Below are 23,130 nucleotides of genomic sequence, written 5' to 3'. Positions count from 1 at the left end.
ATGTTAGCGTATTCGATGACTGTAATTTGACCAATGTCAAGCTTTATCTAAACTCCGAATTTTATCCGTACGATGACTTGAACCTAGATTTTACTAAAAATCGATACGGCCTTCTTTTTGATATGTACGCGCGTTTTCGTAAAACTTATTACGGATACGATTCCAGTGATACGCTTTGCAGCTTGTATACATTCCTGATGGATGGACCTTTTGTTGTCATCGATTGCTCGCGACAAAACGAGTCTGTCAAGAGCGCCACCGTGGATGTGCGAATAGAATTTGACTGTAAAGAAAATGTACCCGCAAATACTACCGCCTATTGTCTCATCTTGCACGATCGCATAATCGAATACTGCCCGTTGTCTAATGTAGTGCGCAAACTCATGTAAATCGCCATGTTGACAAATATTCCGATATAAGAGCAACATATGTACCGCGATACGGTACAGTACGGATCATTCCTTCGTTGCATCATGATCGTGCCAACGTTTGTCGATCTGCAAGGATTCATCGTCGGGATGAAATTTGTCGTAAAGGAGGCAGCGGTGCTGAGAAACGGGACCGTTCTGGAACATTACATCTTTACGTGCCCCATGCCGTGGAGTCTTCTCACAAAATCTGACAAGTCATGTGCTTCCTGGTTGATTGCAAATCACCATGGATTACCATGGGATGAGGGGAACGTGCCGTACGGTATGGTAAAACGCCTAATTACGTCAGCCGTGCTTGGTACAGAAGAGGATGACGAGACGCCGACTATCGTGTACGTCAAGGGATGCCAGAAACAAGAATGGCTTGTGGATCTGCTTGAAAATTATGCGAAAGAAAATCTGATCATCGAGACTTTGGATGCGGATTACGAAGATATCAAATCTTTAAATAATCTAGATGTTACTAACACTATGCGATGCGGAAAACATGTTAAGAATTGCGCATTACAAAATGTATTAAAATTATTTAACTGGTGGTCGCGACGCCAGAAGAATTGGGATCTTTTAAAAAAAAATAAATTATATATATAATTTTACAATGCTTTATTTTCTTTTCCCCATTCCCATTAGTTGTTAGTGGTTTCCCTCTCCTAATTTCCCCCACCACATCATAATTTTGAAGGTAGGGTGTTGTCGTGTATACTTGATTCATTTTCCACTTCTTAGTCATTTGTATGAATTTTTTTATAACTTCTATGTAAGCAGCGCTGACATTGGTGCTTGAAAATGTTGAAGGAAGGGGAATTATCCCTTCCCTTATAATTTTTCATCTGCGCACACCGTCCAATATTCTAAAACGTTGCAGACGGAGTTAACGTTTTAACTAGTGTTACGAAGTCAAAATCAATCGAGTCTCATCGTTCGAAGCGACAACTTCAACAGTGAAAAAAGTATATCTCTTACGGAGAAATAAGAACAATGGCTGGTCGCAGTGAAGACGTAAATAATTCTGAGAAGTGGATGTTCACTCGCGATATTCCCGATAAGGGACTTCGCGGCTTCGCGGGAAGCAGCACAAGTATGAATTATTACGTACCGTATCCTCGTGAAAAATCGGAACCTCGTTATACGCCTAAGCCTCGTGAAGTTTCATCGGACGAGCGCAAAACGTAAGTATTACTTTGGATAAATTTTTAAAATTTATTTTTTCTAATTTTATTAATTTATCTACTTTATTTTTTTTACAGTTTCAATAAATCGGAACCTCGTTATACGCCTCGTATCTTGGGCAGACGATTTGCCCTGACAGTCACGGCTTACAAATATTTGGATATCGGAATCAATGTGGGATTTACATCCTTTGTGGAATTGATTCTTGGCGACAATCGGGGAAATCAGATCGTGCTTCCTCATGCAACGTGGACAACGATCATCGAAAGACGCATGGATATCGAACAACTCATGCAGTCGACTGTCGGTTCATCGCTGTCTATTCGAGATTTAGTCATAGAACTTGTTAAAATGCGTGACGCTAATATTGTAAAACTTACGTTGCGCGATACATGCTTATACATGATACCAGCAACTGTATTATTTTTGTTTGAAATCGAACAATGTGTCGAACATGTATATTTCAATTTATGTCAAGATATACAGCATGTTAGTAATAAGTATAAACATTTTGTAACAATCTTGCGACAAAATCGTATCACGGATAAATGTCAGGCGAGAAAAGTACTGAGTGAGGTGTCCGATGGAAGTTCGCTCATAGATTGCGAATTATTAGCTTACGGCTTAGATAACATTGTATATGAAGCAAAAAATGTAAATAACGAATAAAAATTGAATATTATCATAAATAGTGGCAAAATTATTTTTCAATCTATCTCTTCCGTTTTCATCTAACATTAGCCTCCTCTATATTTAATTATATATATGTTGTGGTAATGTCCTTTTTAATTATATAACCGATTTATTATAAATTTAAAAAATTAATAAAATTATTAAAATATAAATAAAAACTTTTATCTAAAATAGAATAATCGCATCACGACACGTATGAACTTGTCCGTTCCTGTCTTCCACTCTCATTTTCCCACTATGGGACTCTATAGTTTGTCACATAAAATATGTTTTTTTTTGTTGATTTTTTTTGTTGAACGTAGACCCAGAAAAAAAGGTCTTCGACGCCATCTTTTCCTGCGTTCAACTCTATAGTTTTTCATGCAAATTTTTTTAAATTAAATTATTATATTAATTAAATTGTTATAAATAATTATATTAATTAAATTAGGTTATAAAAAATTATATTAATTTATAGGTTATAAATAATTAAATTAATTAAATTAGGTTATAATTTTTTTATAACCTAACTCAATTAATTTAATTATTTATAACCTATAAATTAATATATTTAATTAATGATGCAAACACGCCGTCATCCCCCTCCACGCCAATAACGTCACCCCCTCTCCACGCCGGTGACGTCATCCCCCACCACGCCGGTGACGTCATCCCCCCACCACAAACTGGCCTAGAACTAACATAGTATACCTACTAACAAGCGTTTGAAGCAGCGAAAGAGGCGTTACTATCGGCAGACGTATTGGTAAATTATGATCCGCAAAAGCCGTTAATACTCACTTGCGACGCGTCAGATTGCGCAATATCCGCGATTCTCTCTCATAGAACGCCGGAGGGAGATAAACCCATAGCATATGCTTCGAAAACTCTCTCAAAAAGCGAGCGTAATTATGCGATCATCGACAAAGAGGCTAGAGCAGTTATTTTTGGGATAACCAAGTTTTACGATTATATCTATGGTACAGAATTCACACTAAGAACTGACCACCAACCTCTGGTGCGCATATTCGGTCCTGAGAAGGGAATACCAATAATGGCAACGAGGCGGCTGCAGCGATATGCAACCTTCCTCAGTGCGTTTAAATATAAAATCGAGTATGTAAAATCGAGCGAAAACGTCGCAGACGGGCTCTCGCGTCTTCCGCTACCGGAAAAGAAAACAAAAGTTGCGAAGACAGAATTCACACATATAGATTACATAAATGAGGGTCCTGTCTGTATTGATTGGAAGAGTATTTCACGCGAGACTAGAAAAGATCAACTCTTGTCACAAATTGCGAGACACGTGCGAGAGGGGTGGCCAGCGGAAACGACAACAAAACAAGAACTGCGGGCGTTCGAAACACGGAAAGACGAGCTTACAATGGAGCAGGATTGTTTGATGTGGGGATATCGAGTGATAATCCCCAAGAAGTATCAGGAATTCATTTTAAAAGAATTGCAGTTGACTCACATGGGAATTGTCAAAATGAAATCCATTGCAAAGTCGTTTTTCTGGTGGCCAGGTATCGATGCGGATATAGAAAAAGAAGTGCGTGCGTGCCACGAATGCGTTCAAGAAAGAGATAATCCTCCGGTGGTAACGTTAAACCCATGGACTTGGCCGACCCGACCATGGCAGCGCATACATACTGATCTTATCGGGCCGTTAAACGGACAGAATTTTTTTTTGATTATTGACGCGATGTCGAAATGGCCAGAAGTATTCGAGATCAAATCAATTAACTCGGGAAACTTAATAAAACATTTTCGGCAAGTCTTCTCGAGATTCGGTATCCCGAATCAAATAATAAGCGACAACGGCCGACAGTACACGAGCGAGGAATTCGCACTATTCGCGAAACGCTTCGCGATAAAACACACATTCTCCCCAGTCAAACACCCCGCGACAAACGGAGCGGCAGAGAATTTTGTCAAGACCTTCAAAAAGAAATTCAAAATACTTTCGCGCGAAGGTTTCTCCACACAAGAAGCAATTGATATGTTCTTATTTGATTACAGATCAGTTAAGCATAGCACGACAGGAGAAACACCAGCGAAACTCATGTTAGGAAGAGAGCTGAGAACGCGATTCGAAATTTTACGCCCTACAACGGAGGAGAAAGTCGTCGGCGAAAAAGATCGTCAAGTGCAAAATAAAAAAGGGAGGAGAGCGGTTGAATTTAATTGCGGTGAAAAAATCTGGGCAAGAAAATTTGGGGAAAATGATTTTCGCTGGTGTGAAGGGATAGTCATAGAACGGCGGGGACCAGTCACGTATATAATAGAATGGGAAGATGGGGGCGTAGACAAGCGTCATGTCGATCAGATTATGAAACGCGAGGAAAAACCTATCGAGGAACCGGCTCAAAGAAATGAGCAGCCAATATCGTTGAGGAGATCGCCGCGATTAACAATAAGTACACTTAAGGAAAAAAACTGTAAGGTGGTGGGAGCGTTGGTAAAATTAAAATAGCCCAGATGTAAACGGGGAGGAGTTGTAGTATATGTATTATACTCAGCGGATACTATACTTATATAGGAACAATATATCTGTATTGATAACACACAATGAACAGCTCGTCAGTTGCGAGCCAGTCAGCGAGCTGGGCGCACGAAATAAACATTACGTCCGTCTCACATACCTTGTTCCTTTACCTACACTCTAGATATCATTGACACTTTATCAATTATAATAAGAATAACATTTTTAAGATCTGCCCGTAAAACTTTCAAAACGTGAGCAAATACATAATTGTGTATACTTAGGAGTATGACCATGTTTAACGGGTAACTGCGGCAATCTGTGAACTGTCAAACCATCGATATAAACGCCGCTATACCAGTAGGTGCGGCTACAGCAGTAACCTTGTTGAGATTTTGTTTTATCCAGCATTTAATTGTTTTAATTAAGAAACTTTTGCCAGTACCTTCTTCTCCACTAATGTATAATCGTAATGTTTCATTCGACGATGTTACGGTATTGATGACTCTATCAAATACTCTTCTTTGATCTGCGTTCAGTTTTGAAATCATTTCAGATACATCGATTTCCTGAACTAATTTGTCACCGAGATCCTTAAAATCTTGCATCGCTTCACCAGCCTCAATATTTTGAACACCTATTGGATTATCAGGATCATCTTGAGACTCGTGCTGTTTTTCCAAATCATCTAAATGTTGTTGAACTAATTGCTTCGCAGTTTCAAATGCTTTTTGCAATTCCTCTAATTTTTCACGATACTCCAACGCTTTCTCAAGATCTGAACTTTCTCTTGTGAAATTATTCTGCATAAGTATCACATCCATTTTTAAGATCTTCTATTTTCCGCCATGGTTTAAACATGAGCAGTAATGAAAAGAATAGTATATTGTGCACCAAGGGGCGAAAGTAACGTTTTTCAGACGATGTGAAGTTTGCCGCCCGAGTCGAAGGCGAGGGTGGCAAATCACACGAGTCTGAAAAAGCTTTCGCCCCGAGGTGCACACGATATTTTTCACAATACCTTTACGGAAAGTTCGACTTCCATGCCTAGAGAGAGGCGAGAGTGGTCAATTTCAAGCCAGGGCTTACTTTCCTCCCTAGGGCGGAAAGTGATTACTTTCCGCCCGCTAAACAGGGAGGAAAGTAACACCCCCTCCCTAGGAAGGAAAGTGGTTACTTTCCGCCCGTTATGCCGCCCCGGCGTGAAATTGGCCGCTTTCGCCCCTCTCTACAGGCATGGAAAGTCGAACTTTCCGTGGAGGTGTTGTGAAAATAAATAATTTTCCGGCCGTGTATTGACATCATATTTATAGTGATTAATAAGATGCTCACGCTGCCCTTACGAAAAAAACACCCAAGATTTTGGTGTTTACACCCAACTTTGGGTGTTTACACTCCATTTTCGGTGTCAACGCCTAAATTGTGGTGACGGTGATTAAAGTGTCTTTTCTTTGATCCAATGTACCACGGGCATTCAGAATTTTTACTGTCAAACCATGCAATAAAAAACATTTTAACAACGCCTAATAATACCGAATGCATGTAGTCTGGTGGAAAAGAAGTTATGATATTAAAAATAGGTACCAGCATAAATAAAGAAGGTTCTTTAACACCGTAGACAGGTGTACCTTCTGCTAATGCCATTTCAGCATGTATTTTGTGTTGATGTTCTGTTCTTGCACAGCGTTTATCACCACAGTAAACACGTGCATAACCATTCCCAACTTTTACATGTTCTCCTGGATGCAAACAAAGAGAACACCCGTATTCCCCATTAAATTGACTAATATTTTGTAAAGTGCATCTGGCAATTGAATCTACGGGTGACAAGAAAGTATGCACTTTAATGTTTACAGGTTTATCAAAATTTGGCGGTAAACAATTAATTCCATTTTCATGTAAATCCTTCAATTCATCTATAAATGGTCGCAGATAAATATCCATCATAGGTTTCTCCTTACCGCACCACAAACCTGTTAATATAATATTATCTTTTCTGTCTCGGTATGGAAGCTCATTCAAGCATCATACTGCAACTTGAATTGGGCACATTGACATTTTAGATGATTTAAAAGTACTAACTCCATCTAGATTACATTGCACGCTAATATCAAAAATGTTTACAATCCCTTTCTCTAATAATGTTTTATACACTTGTCCACTAGTCACATCGGAAATACCACCGTAGTCTCCATTCCTTTGCAATTGATAGAACAATAGCCCTGATAATAAATATCGTAATTGTTCCTTTAGAGAAATGTATACAAAAAAACTACCACTACGTCGAAGATCTGTCTCAATACATAAACTTTGACAATTTGGACAATTAATCCTTTTTGCATTTCCAAAATGTAATGGTATAATGCATGTTGGACAATAGTAGTGATTTTGAACTTTGGCAATATTGGCAAATTTCTTAAAGAACATATATTTTGTAGGATTTACTGGAGCCGGAAGATGGCAGTTGATTAACTTGATAAGATCTTCAATTTCAGCATCCGTTGATTGGTGACGAATCGCATGACTCATTATAAGAATATCGCTTTCTTCTATCGTTAAAGGACAGCCTTCGAAAATAGGTTTTCTTTCCTGCAAATATATACAGAGAAAAAAGTAAACATTAGAAATAGTTTTATTTGTTATTTATTGTATATTCAAATATTAGGAATTAATTAGTGAGATATTTCAGAAAATAATGTTCGCCTTCCAGTACTTCAAATGAATTATATACAATATTACAAACCTCATCGTTGAGCACATTTTCCACATTATTATTGGGCTGATCGAAGTTGCCATCTCTATTTTGAAAGTCCTCTTCGTCATTATAGATTTCTTCATTCATGTCACGTTCGTCTTCTACATCCATATTAATAAAATCATTGCCATCACTTATACTACTCAAGTCCTGTAAATTGTTACGTCCAACCCCAGGATTAGGATAAGAAAACTGGGAAGCAAAGGAAAGGCTAACCAGAGGGGTCGGGGTAAGGAAGGACGCAACTAGATACTTACAAATGTCGCTCGCAGGTACGCGCTCTGAGGCGCGTGGCGCGAGCCGAACGCACTTTTATGACTCAGGAAGCGTCAACGTCCGTAGGGACGCTAGGACTCCTTCCGTGAGTGGTGCGATCGTCGGTCCTCTTTCGAGTCAGGGAATTTAATCCCTTTAACTCAGGATCGGACCTCGTGCAATTTCGAGAGGAAGATGAGTGGTAAATGAGGTTATAAATAAATGGGAATGTATTTACATAACATAACTAAAGCATTTATTAAAAATATAAGTTGAGTGAACTATCAATATTATAATAAGTGATAACAAGGCAAATTAAACGCGGGATTGAAAACATTTAAGGTAAATTTAAGTGTAGAATGTATGTATAAGGTATATGTTTGTGTGTTCTTCGCGGGTGTTACATTGGTACGGGGGTGATCGAGCAGGATTTTTGAAGGGAGACCTAATTGGAAGTGAACATCCTGCCAGCTATTATTACAATCGGAATCAGAAGTGAGATTACATAAATTTAGCTAAGTGTTATGTATGTTTGTAAATTGATTAAGCTAAAACATATGAAAATTAAGATAAATAAATTTATTCTACAGTTATTAATCTAAGGTTACGATCTCAGGATCGCCTACTTTCTCAAGATCGAGAGTCGAAGCGGTCGAGGAGGTCGGGGACGGACTTCGGGAAGAGGAGGGGGAATCAGGAGGTTCTAGTAAGCGGGCGGGATCGGGGTTGACGGGGACCACGCGAAAAGGGGCCACGCGAAAAGGGGCCACGCGACAAACAGGCCAAGAAGGTGCGGGATCAGGGCGAGAAGGTAGGACGACAGGGCGAGAAAGTGGAACAACGGGGCGATTCTCCTGTGACGAACAGGGTTCCTCCGTAAGAGCTGGTGGAGGCGGGGGAGTGGCAAGCCGCGGAGGACCTGCATTGACTGATTCCTGGGGGAAGTCTAGCTCCCTTTGCGCCCGTTTGTTCCGACGATTCCGTATATGTCTCGCGGCGGTTCGCGACCTCTTGGGGGTGGGACTACCCGAATCCACTACAAATTAGCGGATTGTTAATACTTAAACTCACTAATTGCGGGGAAGTCAGCTCGGGTTTTGGAGATTAGAGAGACAAAACAATAGCTCGAGTCCACCGACGAGTCAGCTAACTCGAAGCAATAGGTTATTCCGAATCCACCGATAAATCGGCCAATCCGAGAATAGCAGAAGAGATTATTCCGAATCTGCCGATGAATCGGCTAATCCGGGAATAATAGAGGTTATTCCGAATCTGCCGATGAATCGGCTAATCCGGGAATAATAGAGGTTATTCCGAATCTGCCGATGAATCGGCTAATCCAGGAATAATAGAGGTTATTCCGAATCTGCCGATGAATCGGCTAATCCAGGAATAATAGAGGTTATTCCGAATCTGCTGATGAATCGGCTAATCCAGGAATAATAGAGGTTATTCCGAATCTGCCGATGAATCGGCTAATCCAGGAATAATAGAGGTTATTCCGAATCTGCCGATAAATCGGCTAATCCGGGAATAATAGTGAAGAAGATTGTAACGATGCGCCCCTTACCCTAAGGCATCGCTCCCGGCCACCACCCGCCGGATGCCGCCCGACCGATCCTCCGTCGGGCGAGGACAGGGCGCGGTGCGCCCACATTTTTAAATCTCCGAAACGCACCGTGTGCGCGGGAAACCCGCCGCACCGGTGCCTTCCCGCACGGCGCCGACGAGCGCCGACGGGAGCCGATCCCCGCCGAAGACAAACGCGCGGGATCGCGCCGCTCCCACCACCGCGCGACACGCCTGACGATCGGCCTCCCTCCTGCCGAACGCGCCGCGCCGCGCGGTATATAAGCCGGCACGCGCGGCGAGACGGCTCTTCGTCTACACCACGGCATCCCGCTGTTCCTGACGAAGCCTACCCGCCAGCTCCTAGGGCGACACGCCAAACGAGGTCCAGAGTGTGGGCCTCGAATGAGAGTTCTCAAATGTCCCCGAACTTCAGCCCACTTACGCCCGACGGCCACGGCCCGACGAGGGCGAGCGTGCTCAGCCTCGTAGCGAGGGTTCTCGCTGCCGTGACCCCGGGACCCCGCACTTCTATCGCGCTCCGGATTACGTCGCGTAGCACCGAGTGCACATGCACTGCCGAGCGTCGTAATATACCGCGTCTCATTATTAGCGGTAAGACCGCGTCCCGTCGTACTTCGCGTAGCACCGAGTGCACATGCACACCCGGCCGTTGTAATATACCACGTTCCGCTACGCTTTGTAAAGCCACGTCCCGTTCTTGCATATGCACCCCGACCGTTGTAATATACCACGTTCCGCTACGCTTTGTAAAGCCACGTCCCGTTCTTGCATATGCACCCCGACTGTTGTAATATACCGCGTTCTGCCACACTTTGTAAAACCGCGTCCCGTCCGTGCATATGCACCCCGACCGTTGTAATATACCGCGTTTCGTTATAATTATTAGCGGTAAGACCGCGTCCCGTCGTACTTCGCGTAGCACCGAGTGCACATGCACACCCGGCCGTTGTAATATACCGCGTTCCGCTACACTTTGTAAAGCCGCGTCCCGTTCTTGCATATGCACCCCGACCGTTGTAATATACCGCGTTCCGCCACACTTTGTAAAGCCGCGTCCCGTCCGTGCATATGCACCCCGACCGTTGTAATATACCGCGTTTTGTTATAATCTGTAAAGCCGCGTCCCGTCTTATCCCCGCGCGTACCGAGTGCACATGCACTGCCGAGCGTTGCAACATACCGCGTTGCGTTATACTGTGCGTCGCACCGAATCCCGAATCGAACGCCGAGTGCACATGCACTCCCGGCCGTTGTCATATACCGCGTTGCGATATACATTGTGTGTGTAATACCGACTCCCGAGTCAAGTAAAATAAATAACCCGTGTGTAGTACAAACTGATTATTGTCTCTGGGCCTTTCATCGAACTCCCGATCCGGCAAACCAGTCCGCGTTCGATATTGAAGTCAGGCCGTTACATGGCGCCCGAACAGGGACCGTTTTGATCCGTTCCGAGAGACAGTAGTCAGGGTACATCATGCCGACAGCGTGGATATACGCGTTATCAAAAAGCCAGCTTGTCGTAGAACTCGAACGGCTCGGACTAAACCCCGACGGCTCGATCGACAAGCTACGCCGACGCTTAAGCGCCTACGTAACCGAACACCCGGAGACGGTACAGTCCCCCTCCACGGGGGGCAGCCAGACGCAGGCTGCATCCACAATCACCGTGGATCTATCGGGAGACCTCCGCGTACCGGCAATCGACACGCGCCCGCCGCCCTCGCCGAATTTGAGGTTTCACACGCCGCCGCTAACGATGACACCATTCGAACTATCGCGCCCGGTCGCGAGTGACCGCCCCCACGAAAACCCCGCCCCGGTCATGGACCAGATACGGAAATGGGGGTGCCATTTTGACGGGAGAGACCCCGTGGCCTTCCTCGAGCGGCTCGAAGAGCTAAAGGACGCGTATCAATATTCCGGCGTGCAGTTATTAATGGGGCTACCGGAAATGTTCAAGGGCGACGCCCTTCTGTGGTGCCGGAACAACCGAGCCAACTGGCGGGGGTGGGAAGACTTTTGCGCCGACTTCCGCGAGTACTGCCTGCCGCGCCGGTATCGCACCAAACTGGTCCGCGAAATACAAACGCGCCTGCAAAAACCGGACGAACCGTACCGAAAGTTCGCGACGGATATGCTGACAATGATGCGACGAGCCACCGGATTCGCGGAGGAGGAGCAGGTCGACGCGCTCTATGACAATATGCATCCGCGCTATCAGATGTACATCCGCCGCGACACCGTGACGCGCACGCGAGACATACTGCACCTGGCGGAGGAATTCGAGCATATCGAAAAGCAGACGCGCGCCCGACAAACCGCCGCCCCGAGTCCCGCGGTCGCCGCCGCAGCATACGACCGCCGAGAGTGCTGCTGGCGGTGCAAGCAGAGGGGGCATACACGGTTCGACAGCCGACGCCCGCCTCGCCGGTTCTGCTCCTAATGCGGCCGGGATGGCGTCCTCACGAAAGATTGCCACCCGCCGCCGGGAAACGCCGCTCGGACCGGGGACGACACGGCCGCCCCCCGGTCCTCCGAATAGCGTATACGCCCCGTCCGCACCTGACCGTGATAGCAGCAAAGCAGCCCTTCGAGGCACTCCTGGATACCGGATCCGAAGCTTCATTCGTCAACGCACGAACCGCCGACAAAATAGCCCGCGATTTCCCGATCCAGCCGGTTAACGGACAGGTGCACCTCGCCGACGGGTCGAGCACGTCCATCCCGGGGCTAATCACTTTCCCTATTACCGTGCAGGGACGGCTGTTCTGGCACCGATTCCAGATTATGCCGATGTTAGATTGCGACGTCCTGATAGGCGTGGACCTATGGGCAAAAATGGATTTCGCCATACCGCCGCCGGGCCCGCCCGACGCCGACACGCAGACCGCCGCCGTCAAACACATGTCCGAGGGGGGCGCGATAACAGAGGCGGAACGTCTCCGTCACTTCCTGGCCGTCGAACTCGCGAAGTTCGAGGCCGTGCAGGGCCCCACCGACCGCGGGCAGCACGTGATACGCGTCAAGACTGACAGACCAATTAAGCAGCGCTACCGGCCGCGAAACCCCGCCATGCAGGCGATCATCGACGCGGAAATCGACAAGATGCTCCGCGACGGTATTATCGAACCGTCACATAGCGCGTGGAGCTCGCCAGTCGTCATCGTGCGGAAAAAGGACGGCAAACCCCGCTTCTGCATCGACTTCCGTCTGGTCAACGAGGTCACCGAAAAGGACGCGTATCCCTTGCCGCACATAACCGCGACGTTGGACAAACTACGGGGGGTGCGCTACCTGTCCACGCTCGATCTGAAAAACGGCTACTGGCAGGTGCCACTCACGCCTGAAAGTCGACCCGTGACCGCCTTCACCGTCCCCGGCAAGGGGTTAATGCAGTTTAAGGTGATGCCGTTCGGGCTGCATTCGGCACCGGCCACGTTCCAACGCCTGCTCGATACAATTTTGGGCCCGGACCTAGAACCGCACGTGTTCGTTTACTTAGACGACATCGTCATTATTAGCGAAACGTTTGACGAACACCTCCGCATTATGCGCGAAGTTTTCCGCCGGCTCCGCGAGGCCAAACTCCGCATTAACCCCGAGAAGTGCCGATTCTGCGCCGATCAGATAAAGTACCTCGGCCACATTGTCGACCGCGACGGTATCCGAACCGACCCGGACAAAGTCAGCGCCATCGCGAACTGGCCCGCGCCGCAAAACGTCCGCCAGATCCGACAGTTCCTAGGGATCGCGTCGTGGTACCGCCGCTTCATCAAGGATTTCGCGACTTTCGCCGCGCCGCTCACCGCCTTGACCCGGAAGCAGGCCCGGTGGAAGTGGGGGGAAGCCGAGCAAGACGCGTTCACCGCCCTCAAAACCGTCCTGACCACCGCGCCAGTTCTCGCGTGTCCGGATTTTTCGCGACAGTTCCACCTTCAAACCGACGCCAGCACCGCCGGCCTCGGGGCCGTGCTGACGCAATACTTCCCCGAGGGCGAGCGCGTTATCGCTTACGCCAGCCGCACGTTAAATAACGCCGAGCGGAATTATAGCGCGACCGAGCTGGAGTGCCTGGCGGTGGTCTGGGGAATCCGACGGATGCGCGGCTACCTCAAGGGGTACCGCTTCACGGTAATCACCGACCACCAGTCACTGAAATGGCTACGGAAGCTAGAGTCCCCGTCCGGCCGGCTGGGACGATGGTCGTTCGAGTTGCAACAATACGACTTTGAGATCAAATACCGGAAAGGGGCGCACAACAAGGTAGCCGACGCGTTGTCCCGACAACCAGAAATCCTCGGCGTCACGAGCGCGAAGTGCCCATGGTATACGCGCACGTGGCACGCGGCCGAAGCTACGCCCCACGAGGTGCCGGATTTCAGGATCGACCAAGGCCGGCTGTGGAAGCACGTGCTCCACAGCCTTGATTTCAAGAACACCCCAGCAGCCGAACAGTGGAAAGAATGCGTACCAAAAGCGCAACGAGGACCGCTCCTCGAACAATACCACGACGCGCCGACCGCCGGCCACCTCGGAATAGCGAAAACCATCGCGAGAATCGCGCACCGATATTATTGGCCCGGGATGTTCCGCGACATCGCTCGCTACGTCCGCGAGTGCCCGACGTGCCTCGCCCATAAGGTCGCGCAGGAAAAGCCCGCCGGGCAGTTACACCCGACCGCACTCGGCCATCCGTGGCAACAGGTCACCCTCGACCTCGTCGGCCCGCTCCCGCGATCCGCCGCCGGCCATATCTGGCTCCTCAACATCCAGGACCGCTTCACGAAGTGGGTCGAGCTCCGGCCATTACGACGGGCCACCGCACCAGCCATCGCAAAACACGTAACCGAAGCCATTATCCTCCGACACGGGTGCCCGGACGAAATCCTGTCGGACAATGGCACACAATTAAAATCCCGGCAGCTCGCGAAACTCCTCGCCGATTGTGGCATCCGCCACCGCTTTACGCCGGCATACGCGCCACATTGCAACCCCGTGGAACGCACCAACCGCGTAATCAAGACCATGATCGCGCAATACGCGAAAAAACACAAAGCCTGGGACGAACACCTGCCAGAGCTCCAGTTCGCCTATAATACCGCGACTCACGACGCGACGGGCTATACGCCCGCGTTTTTAAATCACGGCCGCGAGTTACGCCGCCCCGGGGAGGACGCGCCGCGCGACGAACCAACGCCGCCACATGCATCGCCGCTTAGCCGAAGCTTACGAACTGGTGAAGATCCAGCTGGCCCGCGCATTCCAGCACCAGGAAAAATACTATAATCTCCGCCGGCGGAAATGGAGACCACGCATCGGGGAGTGGGTATGGAAGCGGGACCGCCCGCTCTCCAACAAAGAAGCGGCGTTTAACGCCAAGCTCGCGCCAAAATTCATCGGGCCGCTGGAGGTCCGCCGCATCATCTCGCCCGTCATAGTAGACCTCCGCAGCCGCGCGGGAAAATGGTATCGGCACATACACGTGCAGGACCTAAAGCGCGCCCCGGCCGACACACCGCCCGACGTACCTGGGCCTGACCCCGGTGGGGGGGACGCGCTCGCACCGACCGTCACCGCCGTACGAGCGTACACGGCCGGAAAACGCGCGCCAAGACAAGAACGCCGACGAACGAACCATTGTTACGCGACCTACCGCGACCCGAACACTGTTAACCGACGGAAAATGAAAACACGCGCTAGGACGCCCGGCGTACCGAGGCAGGAGCAGGCCGCCCGTCAGATCGACCGCAACCATGACGGACGAAACAACGACGCAAGAGCAAGACATCCTGACGGAGATCGCCAAGATCCTCGGCGAGGACGACGAGGAGTACGATCCGGCCAACCCCGGGATCGGGCAAGGGTGGGCCACCCTGTACCGGGGCGAAACCGACCCAGCACCGCCACCGCCGCCACCGGCCAGACCGGCCCCGCCGAAAACCGTGCCGCGGGTCGGCACGATCATCCAACGATCCGATGCGGCAAATCGGGCGAAGCAGGCCTGGCTTCTGGCCCCGACACCGCCGCCACCACGGCGCACAGTGCTGCATTTTGGACAAAAATCTCTGGACAGTGCAATTCTCAACCGAATTGAAGAAATCTTTCTCAGAAATACTCGTAAAAGCGTCAACAATACGGAGGTACTGCAGAGAATTGTATCAGAAGATTTTCAAAATGGCGGCTATACTTAAAAAAAGAAGGTAAAAAATTCGGAAAATTTTTTTTTTAATTTTACTGAAACGTGGCATCTAAAAGTTTTTTCAGTCGCTGATTACGAATCTGTAGTCGAATTTTGAAAATACAAAATGGCGAATCCAATATGGAGGACAAGTTTTTTCATTAATCGAAGTATGTTGATTAAAATGTGCTATTCGGGGTTTTTTTGGTCGCTGATTACGAATCTGAAGTCAGATTTTGAAAATTCAAAATGGAGAATCCAATATGGCGGACAAATTTTTAAAAATTGAAGCATTTTGCTTGAAATGTGTTGATCGGGGATTTCTTTGGTCGCTGATAACGATTCTGAAATCAGATTTTGAAAATTCAAAATGGGAAATCCAATATGGTGGACAAATCGAATCATTTTCTTAGAAAATGTTTTGAAGGGGTTTTTGTGGTCTTTGATGTATAGACATTGAGAAACCTCATCTTAGTATAACGATATACTGCATGTTGTAATTATAAAACGATGGTGCTAAATTGAAGGCACATACCCTATCAAGGTGCGGAATTGTATGGACAATTCAAGATTTTGCTCTCAGTCCATAAAATCATATGTGGTGCTGATGTGATGAGATTTTCCGAGCGTCAAATAGGTTGGTATTGAGAACAACCCCGAGACGGAAACAATAAATTACTTCAGCAATGCCACATGAGAGTACAACTATGTGATTAAGAGTAAATACACAAACATGAATCATTACGATATTTCTTGGGATACCACAATCAACGTATACATAAAATTGAAAACCAATCGAATAAACATTGAAAGAACGTTTCATATGAGATATAATTATGTACAAGTACGCAGCCCGGCTATCTTTGGTTTTATTAATGTTTTAAATTATCTAATTCAAATTAAATATTTTATTTTTAACTTAATTTTTCTATTTTAATGTAATATACAATTTAAAACACAATAATTAAGCTCTTTAACCACGTCAAGGTAACAGCCATGAAAAGAGTTTTTTTTTTTAACATCTTTTATGTTTTTTTATTTTTTTTTGTATTTTTGTTTAACTTTTTATGTTTTTATTTTTTTTTATTTTTTTTACCTTTTTTTTACTTTTATGCTTTTTATTTATTTTTTTCCCGTTACTTTTACATTATATTTATTTCATTTTTTTAACTGTGTTTTTTTCTAATTCTTACAGTTATTAAATGTTCAAAAAATCATTCTTTAAGTAATTTTGTAGCTCCTTCTGTAAGTTCGATCGGCTTTGATTTTTCTGTGCGTCTTGAATGATTTATTAAAGGATCTGAAGAAATTATCAAATGTCGTAGAGTATCTAAGTTTGTTAATTGTCGGTCAGTCATGCGACTGTGTTCTGCTCTTGCCTTTCTAAATGTTTTATTATTTCCTTCTTGCGGTTCTTCAGAATACCAACCGATTGGAAGCTCAAACGATCTAGCTATGTCCGCTCCATGTATTAGTACTTTGTGGACTGATGGTGGCATCTTATACCATCCGTACAACTCAATGCAAATCTCAGCCGTTTGTAAGCAATATGCCTCAAATTTATCACAATCGATATATTTCGAACAAGTTATTGCTTGTAGTATATCGTGCAGTCTCGTGAGGAAGTCAATATTAAGGCCTGTACATTCAGCTGTGATATTTGCATGTCTGAAAAAAGTACGAGCAACGTTTCCAGTGTTCGAGGTACCGAATCCTTGTTTAACGATGTCTACTGGTAAGGACAGCTTTGCTTGCAATGCCTTCTGAATAGATCGTTTTCGCTCTTGCTTCAATATTTTGTGCTCGGTAGTTACACACGCACTTGCCTTGAAGTCTAAGTTATAAGCAATATGCAGCGAATATTCCAAGAATCGTATCCAGCAATGAAGGGTGGAAAGACCATATCTGTAGTTACTTTTGTTGTATTCCGGTTCTAAATTTTTTACATAATCCAGATCATTTATAAACTTTGGACCTACATTACAGATATTGCATCGATTTGAGGCATCTTGGTTAGTGACAAAATTACACATTTTCCCATCAATCATTGTGAATTTCATGTCAAAGCTTACCTGAAATGGGATTTCGTTGATATCAAAACAATATGTTTGAACTTTCTGTAAAAGGTCCTCGTAATAGTTGAATTCCTTCAGAGCATGTATTTTATTTTCCTTAGTAAATTCATATTTTATTACACGACAAGAACGTACAGATGATGGCGATGTGTTTCTCCAAATTTCATCATCGTCTGCTTTTAGCATCAGAGGAGCAAACGATATTATAAATACTGCACTATCTGAAAATTTATCTTCCTCTGATTGATTTTTCCATTTTTGCCGAGTAGTTTGCTGACCACTGGCTCCATCCATGCCCCATTTCCCTATTAAAAGTAATTTCTTCGTTGACAATTCTTTCAACTCCACTTTAAGACATAAAAGAATTCGTTTAACGGTGTGACCTAATAAAGATATCAAATCGACTTCTGCCTGTACTGTAGAGAGGATAAAACCTATTTAAAAGTTGCTCTTCTATCTGAAGTAAATGATTTTCGTTTAAATTTTCCGCATTTTTTATGTATTCAATGACGTGTTTAATCGGTGTAGTACCTGAATTGGAATCCCATATTATATTGCAAATCTTGGAATGTTTCATTTTATACATTTCCATATTTGCGCGAAAAGTATGACTAAGTAAAAAAAAAGGTAATTAAAGTACAAGAAAGATTAAGATTTCCCTTACAGGACGAATTTCATTAGCATATAATATCCAAGATATACATACATGTAGTGCTGATATGTAACTGTAAACCGACTAATCTACTTCACAGAAATGCATTTTTATCGTGAGAGCGGAAGAGACGAGCTGTGCGACAATCGCGCCCAGTGAATAATGACAATGGCCGGCCAGTGAAGGTATCAGTTATATGAAGGTGCGCAGATGCTTCTACTATTAATCTTATACCATTTCTGTGAAGTACATTAGTCGGTTTACAGTTACATATCAGCACTACATGTATGTATATCTTGGATATTATATGCTAATGAAATTCGTCCTGTAAGGGAAATCTTAATCTTTCTTGTACTTTAATTACCTTTTTTTTTACTTAGTCATACTTTTCGCGCAAATATGGAAATGTATAAAATGAAACATTCCAAGATTTGCAATATAATATGGGATTCCAATTCAGGTACTACACCGATTAAACACGTCATTGAATACATAAAAAATGCGGAAAATTTAAACGAAAATCATTTACTTCAGATAGAAGAGCAACTTTTAAATAGGTTTTATCCTCTCTACAAGAAAAAATGGAAAATCGTTTATCGAAAAAAAGAGTCATTTCTACAGAAATTCGCAGATTTTTTAGAACAAGATTTTATAGTAGAGCTACGAGACCACGTTGTATCTGAAAATTTACAAAGAAGTACCTCAACGGATATTGCGACAAAAAGAGGTCGCCCGCTGATATCATACTCTGATGGTTCAGACAGGACGAAAAGCGACGAACTTGTGAGCTGGCAGGTATGTACAGCAGACAGGAGTTGATTGAAGCTGCTGAATATAGAGACGAAAATTATGAAGAAACCTCAGATTCCGAGATTGACATAGTTTACTCCACTGATGAGAAAAAACGAAGTGATGTGTTAGCTATGTACTTAGACCTACAATTAACATTAAGGACGTATGAGAATATGCGATATCACAACAGAAAAATTAAAGGTACTTCTTATCCAAGCTACCGGACAATCGTAACAGCTAAAGAAGATTGCTATCCCGATCATATACAAGCGTTAGATGTACAGGCAGAAGTCGATTTGATATCTTTATTAGGTCACACCGTTAACGAATTCTTTTATGTCTTAAAGTGGAGTTGAAAGAATTGTCAACGAAGAAATTACTTTTAATAGGGAAATGGGGCATGGATGGAGCCAGTGGTCAGCAAACTACTCGGCAAAAATGGAAAAATCAATCAGAGGAAGATAAATTTTCAGATAGTGCAGTATTTATAATATCGTTTGCTCCTCTGATGCTAAAAGCAGACGATGATGAAATTTGGAGAAACACATCGCCATCATCTGTACGTTCTTGTCGTGTAATAAAATATGAATTTACTAAGGAAAATAAAATACATGCTCTGAAGGAATTCAACTATTACGAGGACCTTTTACAGAAAGTTCAAACATATTGTTTTGATATCAACGAAATCCCATTTCAGGTAAGCTTTGACATGAAATTCACAATGATTGATGGGAAAATGTGTAATTTTGTCACTAACCAAGATGCCTCAAATCGATGCAATATCTGTAATGTAGGTCCAAAGTTTATAAATGATCTGGATTATGTAAAAATTTAGAACCGGAATACAACAAAAGTAACTACAGATATGGTCTTTCCACCCTTCATTGCTGGATACGATTCTTGGAATATTCGCTGCATATTGCTTATAACTTAGACTTCAAGGCAAGTGCGTGTGTAACTACCGAGCACAAAATATTGAAGCAAGAGCGAAAACGATCTATTCAGAAGGCATTGCAAGCAAAGCTGTCCTTACCAGTAGACATCGTTAAACAAGGATTCGGTACCTCGAACACTGGAAACGTTGCTCGTACTTTTTTCAGACATGCAAATATCACAGCTGAATGTACAGGCCTTAATATTGACTTCCTCACGAGACTGCACGATATACTACAAGCAATAACTTGTTCGAAATATATCGATTGTGATAAATTTGAGGCATATTGCTTACAAACGGCTGAGATTTGCATTGAGTTGTACGGATGGTATAAGATGCCACCATCAGTCCACAAAGTACTAATACATGGAGCGGACATAGCTAGATCGTTTGAGCTTCCAATCGGTTGGTATTCTGAAGAACCGCAAGAAGGAAATAATAAAACATTTAGAAAGGCAAGAGCAGAACACAGTCGCATGACTGACCGACAATTAACAAACTTAGATACTCTACGACATTTGATAATTTCTTCAGATCCTTTAATAAATCATTCAAGACGCACAGAAAAATCAAAGCCGATCGAACTTACAGAAGGAGCTACAAAATTACTTAAAGAATGATTTTTGAACATTTAATAACTGTAAGAATTAGAAAAAACACAGTTAAAAAAATGAAATAAATATAATGTAAAAGTAACGGGAAAAAAATAAATAAAAGCATAAAAGTAAAAAAAGGTAAAAAAATAAAAAAAATAAAAACATAAAAAGTTAAACAAAAATACAAAAAAAATAAAAAAACATAAAAGATGTTAAAAAAAAAAACTCTTTTCATGGCTGTTACCTTGACGTGGTTAAAGAGCTTAATTATTGTGTTTTAAATTGTATATTACATTAAAATAGAAAAATTAAGTTAAAAATAAAATATTTAATTTGAATTAGATAATTTAAAACATTAATAAAACCAAAGATAGCCGGGCTGCGTACTTGTACATAATTATATCTCATATGAAACGTTCTTTCAATGTTTATTCGATTGGTTTTCAATTTTATGTATACGTTGATTGTGGTATCCCAAGAAATATCGTAATGATTCATGTTTGTGTATTTACTCTTAATCACATAGTTGTACTCTCATGTGGCATTGCTGAAGTAATTTATTGTTTCCGTCTCGGGGTTGTTCTCAATACCAACCTATTTGACGCTCGGAAAATCTCATCACATCAGCACCACATATGATTTTATGGACTGAGAGCAAAATCTTGAATTGTCCATACAATTCCGCACCTTGATAGGGTATGTGCCTTCAATTTAGCACCATCGTTTTATAATTACAACATGCAGTATATCGTTATACTAAGATGAGGTTTCTCAATGTCTATACATCAAAGACCACAAAAACCCCTTCAAAACATTTTCTAAGAAAATGATTCGATTTGTCCACCATATTGGATTTCCCATTTTGAATTTTCAAAATCTGATTTCAGAATCGTTATCAGCGACCAAAGAAATCCCCGATCAACACATTTCAAGCAAAATGCTTCAATTTTTAAAAATTTGTCCGCCATATTGGATTCTCCATTTTGAATTTTCAAAATCTGACTTCAGATTCGTAATCAGCGACCAAAAAAACCCCGAATAGCACATTTTAATCAACATACTTCGATTAATGAAAAAACTTGTCCTCCATATTGGATTCGCCATTTTGTATTTTCAAAATTCGACTACAGATTCGTAATCAGCGACTGAAAAAACTTTTAGATGCCACGTTTCAGTAAAATTAAAAAAAAAAATTTTCCGAATTTTTTACCTTCTTTTTTTTAAGTATAGCCGCCATTTTGAAAATCTTCTGATACAATTCTCTGCAGTACCTCCGTATTGTTGACGCTTTTACGAGTATTTCTGAGAAAGATTTCTTCAATTCGGTTGAGAATTGCACTGTCCAGAGATTTTTGTCCAAAATGCAGCACGACCGCGGCCGACGCTCCGACCCGCGAGAGTGATGGGACCGATACCGGCACCCCCGATCCCGGTCCAGGTCGAACCCGGGGTGATCGTGGAGGTCCCCCATTTTTCATGCCATGTCGCCCGGCAATACAAACACACGATCGGGAACCGGCGCTGGCACATCCGGTTCAACGGGGACGGCTCCGTCTGCTGGGTGAAGGACAAATCCCGGAAACCGCCAGCATAAGAGGCCACCCGACCGGCCGCCACCGCCAACCAGCCGGACACTGTGCCCCTCGATTCAGGCACATCTAAGGGGAGAGGTGGTGTAACGATGCGCCCCTTACACTAAGGCATCGCTCCCGGCCACCACCCGCCGGATGCCGCCCAACCGATCCTCCGTCGGGCGAGGACATTTTTAAATCTCGGAAACGCACCGTGTGCGCGGGAAACCCGCCGCACCGGTGCCTTCCCGCACGGCGCCGACGAGCGCCGACGGGAGCCGATCCCGCCGAAGACGAACGCGCGGGATCGCGCCGCTCCCACCACCGCGCGACACGCCTGACGATCGGCCTCCCTTCTGCCGAACGCGCCGCGCCGCGCGGTATATAAGCCGGCACGCGCGGCGAGACGGCTCTTCGTCTACACCACGGCATCCCGCTGTTCCTGACGAAGCCTACCCGCCAGCTCCTAGGGCGACACGCCAAACAAGGTCCAGAGTGTGGGCCTCGAATGAGAGTTCTCAAGTGTCCCCGAACTCCAGCCCACTTACGCCCGACGGCCACGGCCCGACAAGGGCAAGCGTGCTCAGCCTCGTAGCGAGGTTCTCGCTGCCGTGACCCCGGGACCCCGCACTCCTATCGCGCTCCGGATTACGTCGCGTAGCACCGAGTGCACAGGCACTGCCGAGCGTCGTAATATACCGCGTCTCATTATTAGCGGTAAGACCGCGTCCCGTCGTACTTCGCGTAGCACCGAGTGCACATGCACACCCGGCCGTTGTAATATACCACGTTCCGCTACGCTTTGTAAAGCCGCGTCCCGTTCTTGCATATGCACCCCGACGTTGTAATATACCACGTTCCGCTACGCTTTGTAAAGCCACGTCCCGTTCTTGCATATGCACCCCGACCGTTGTAATATACCGCGTTCGCCACACTTTGTAAAGCCGCGTCCCGTCCGTTGCATATGC

The 23,130-nt window shown here is 44.8% G+C and overlaps 1 protein-coding gene across 1 annotated transcript; it reads left to right on the top strand.

Annotated features, from left to right (window-relative positions):
* The first annotated feature begins 1,493 nt into the window (after window positions 1-1,493).
* LOC139776776 (uncharacterized) lies at window positions 1,494-2,270 on the top strand. Its single transcript, XM_071713684.1, has 2 exons — window positions 1,494-1,600; window positions 1,679-2,270. Exons 1-2 carry the CDS (start codon window positions 1,512-1,514, stop codon window positions 2,268-2,270), a joined length of 681 nt encoding a protein of 226 aa, XP_071569785.1. The 5' UTR covers window positions 1,494-1,511.
* The last annotated feature ends 20,860 nt before the right edge of the window (window positions 2,271-23,130 follow it).

The sequence above is a fragment of the Temnothorax nylanderi genome, unplaced genomic scaffold, assembly GCF_030848795.1.
Source record: "Temnothorax nylanderi isolate EJ_2023f unplaced genomic scaffold, tnyl_v1.0 TNYL_tig0128_pilon, whole genome shotgun sequence".
Classification (NCBI taxonomy): domain Eukaryota; kingdom Metazoa; phylum Arthropoda; class Insecta; order Hymenoptera; family Formicidae; genus Temnothorax; species Temnothorax nylanderi.
The sequence above is the reverse complement of the archived record's forward strand: the minus strand, read 5'-3'. Positions and strand labels throughout refer to the sequence as shown.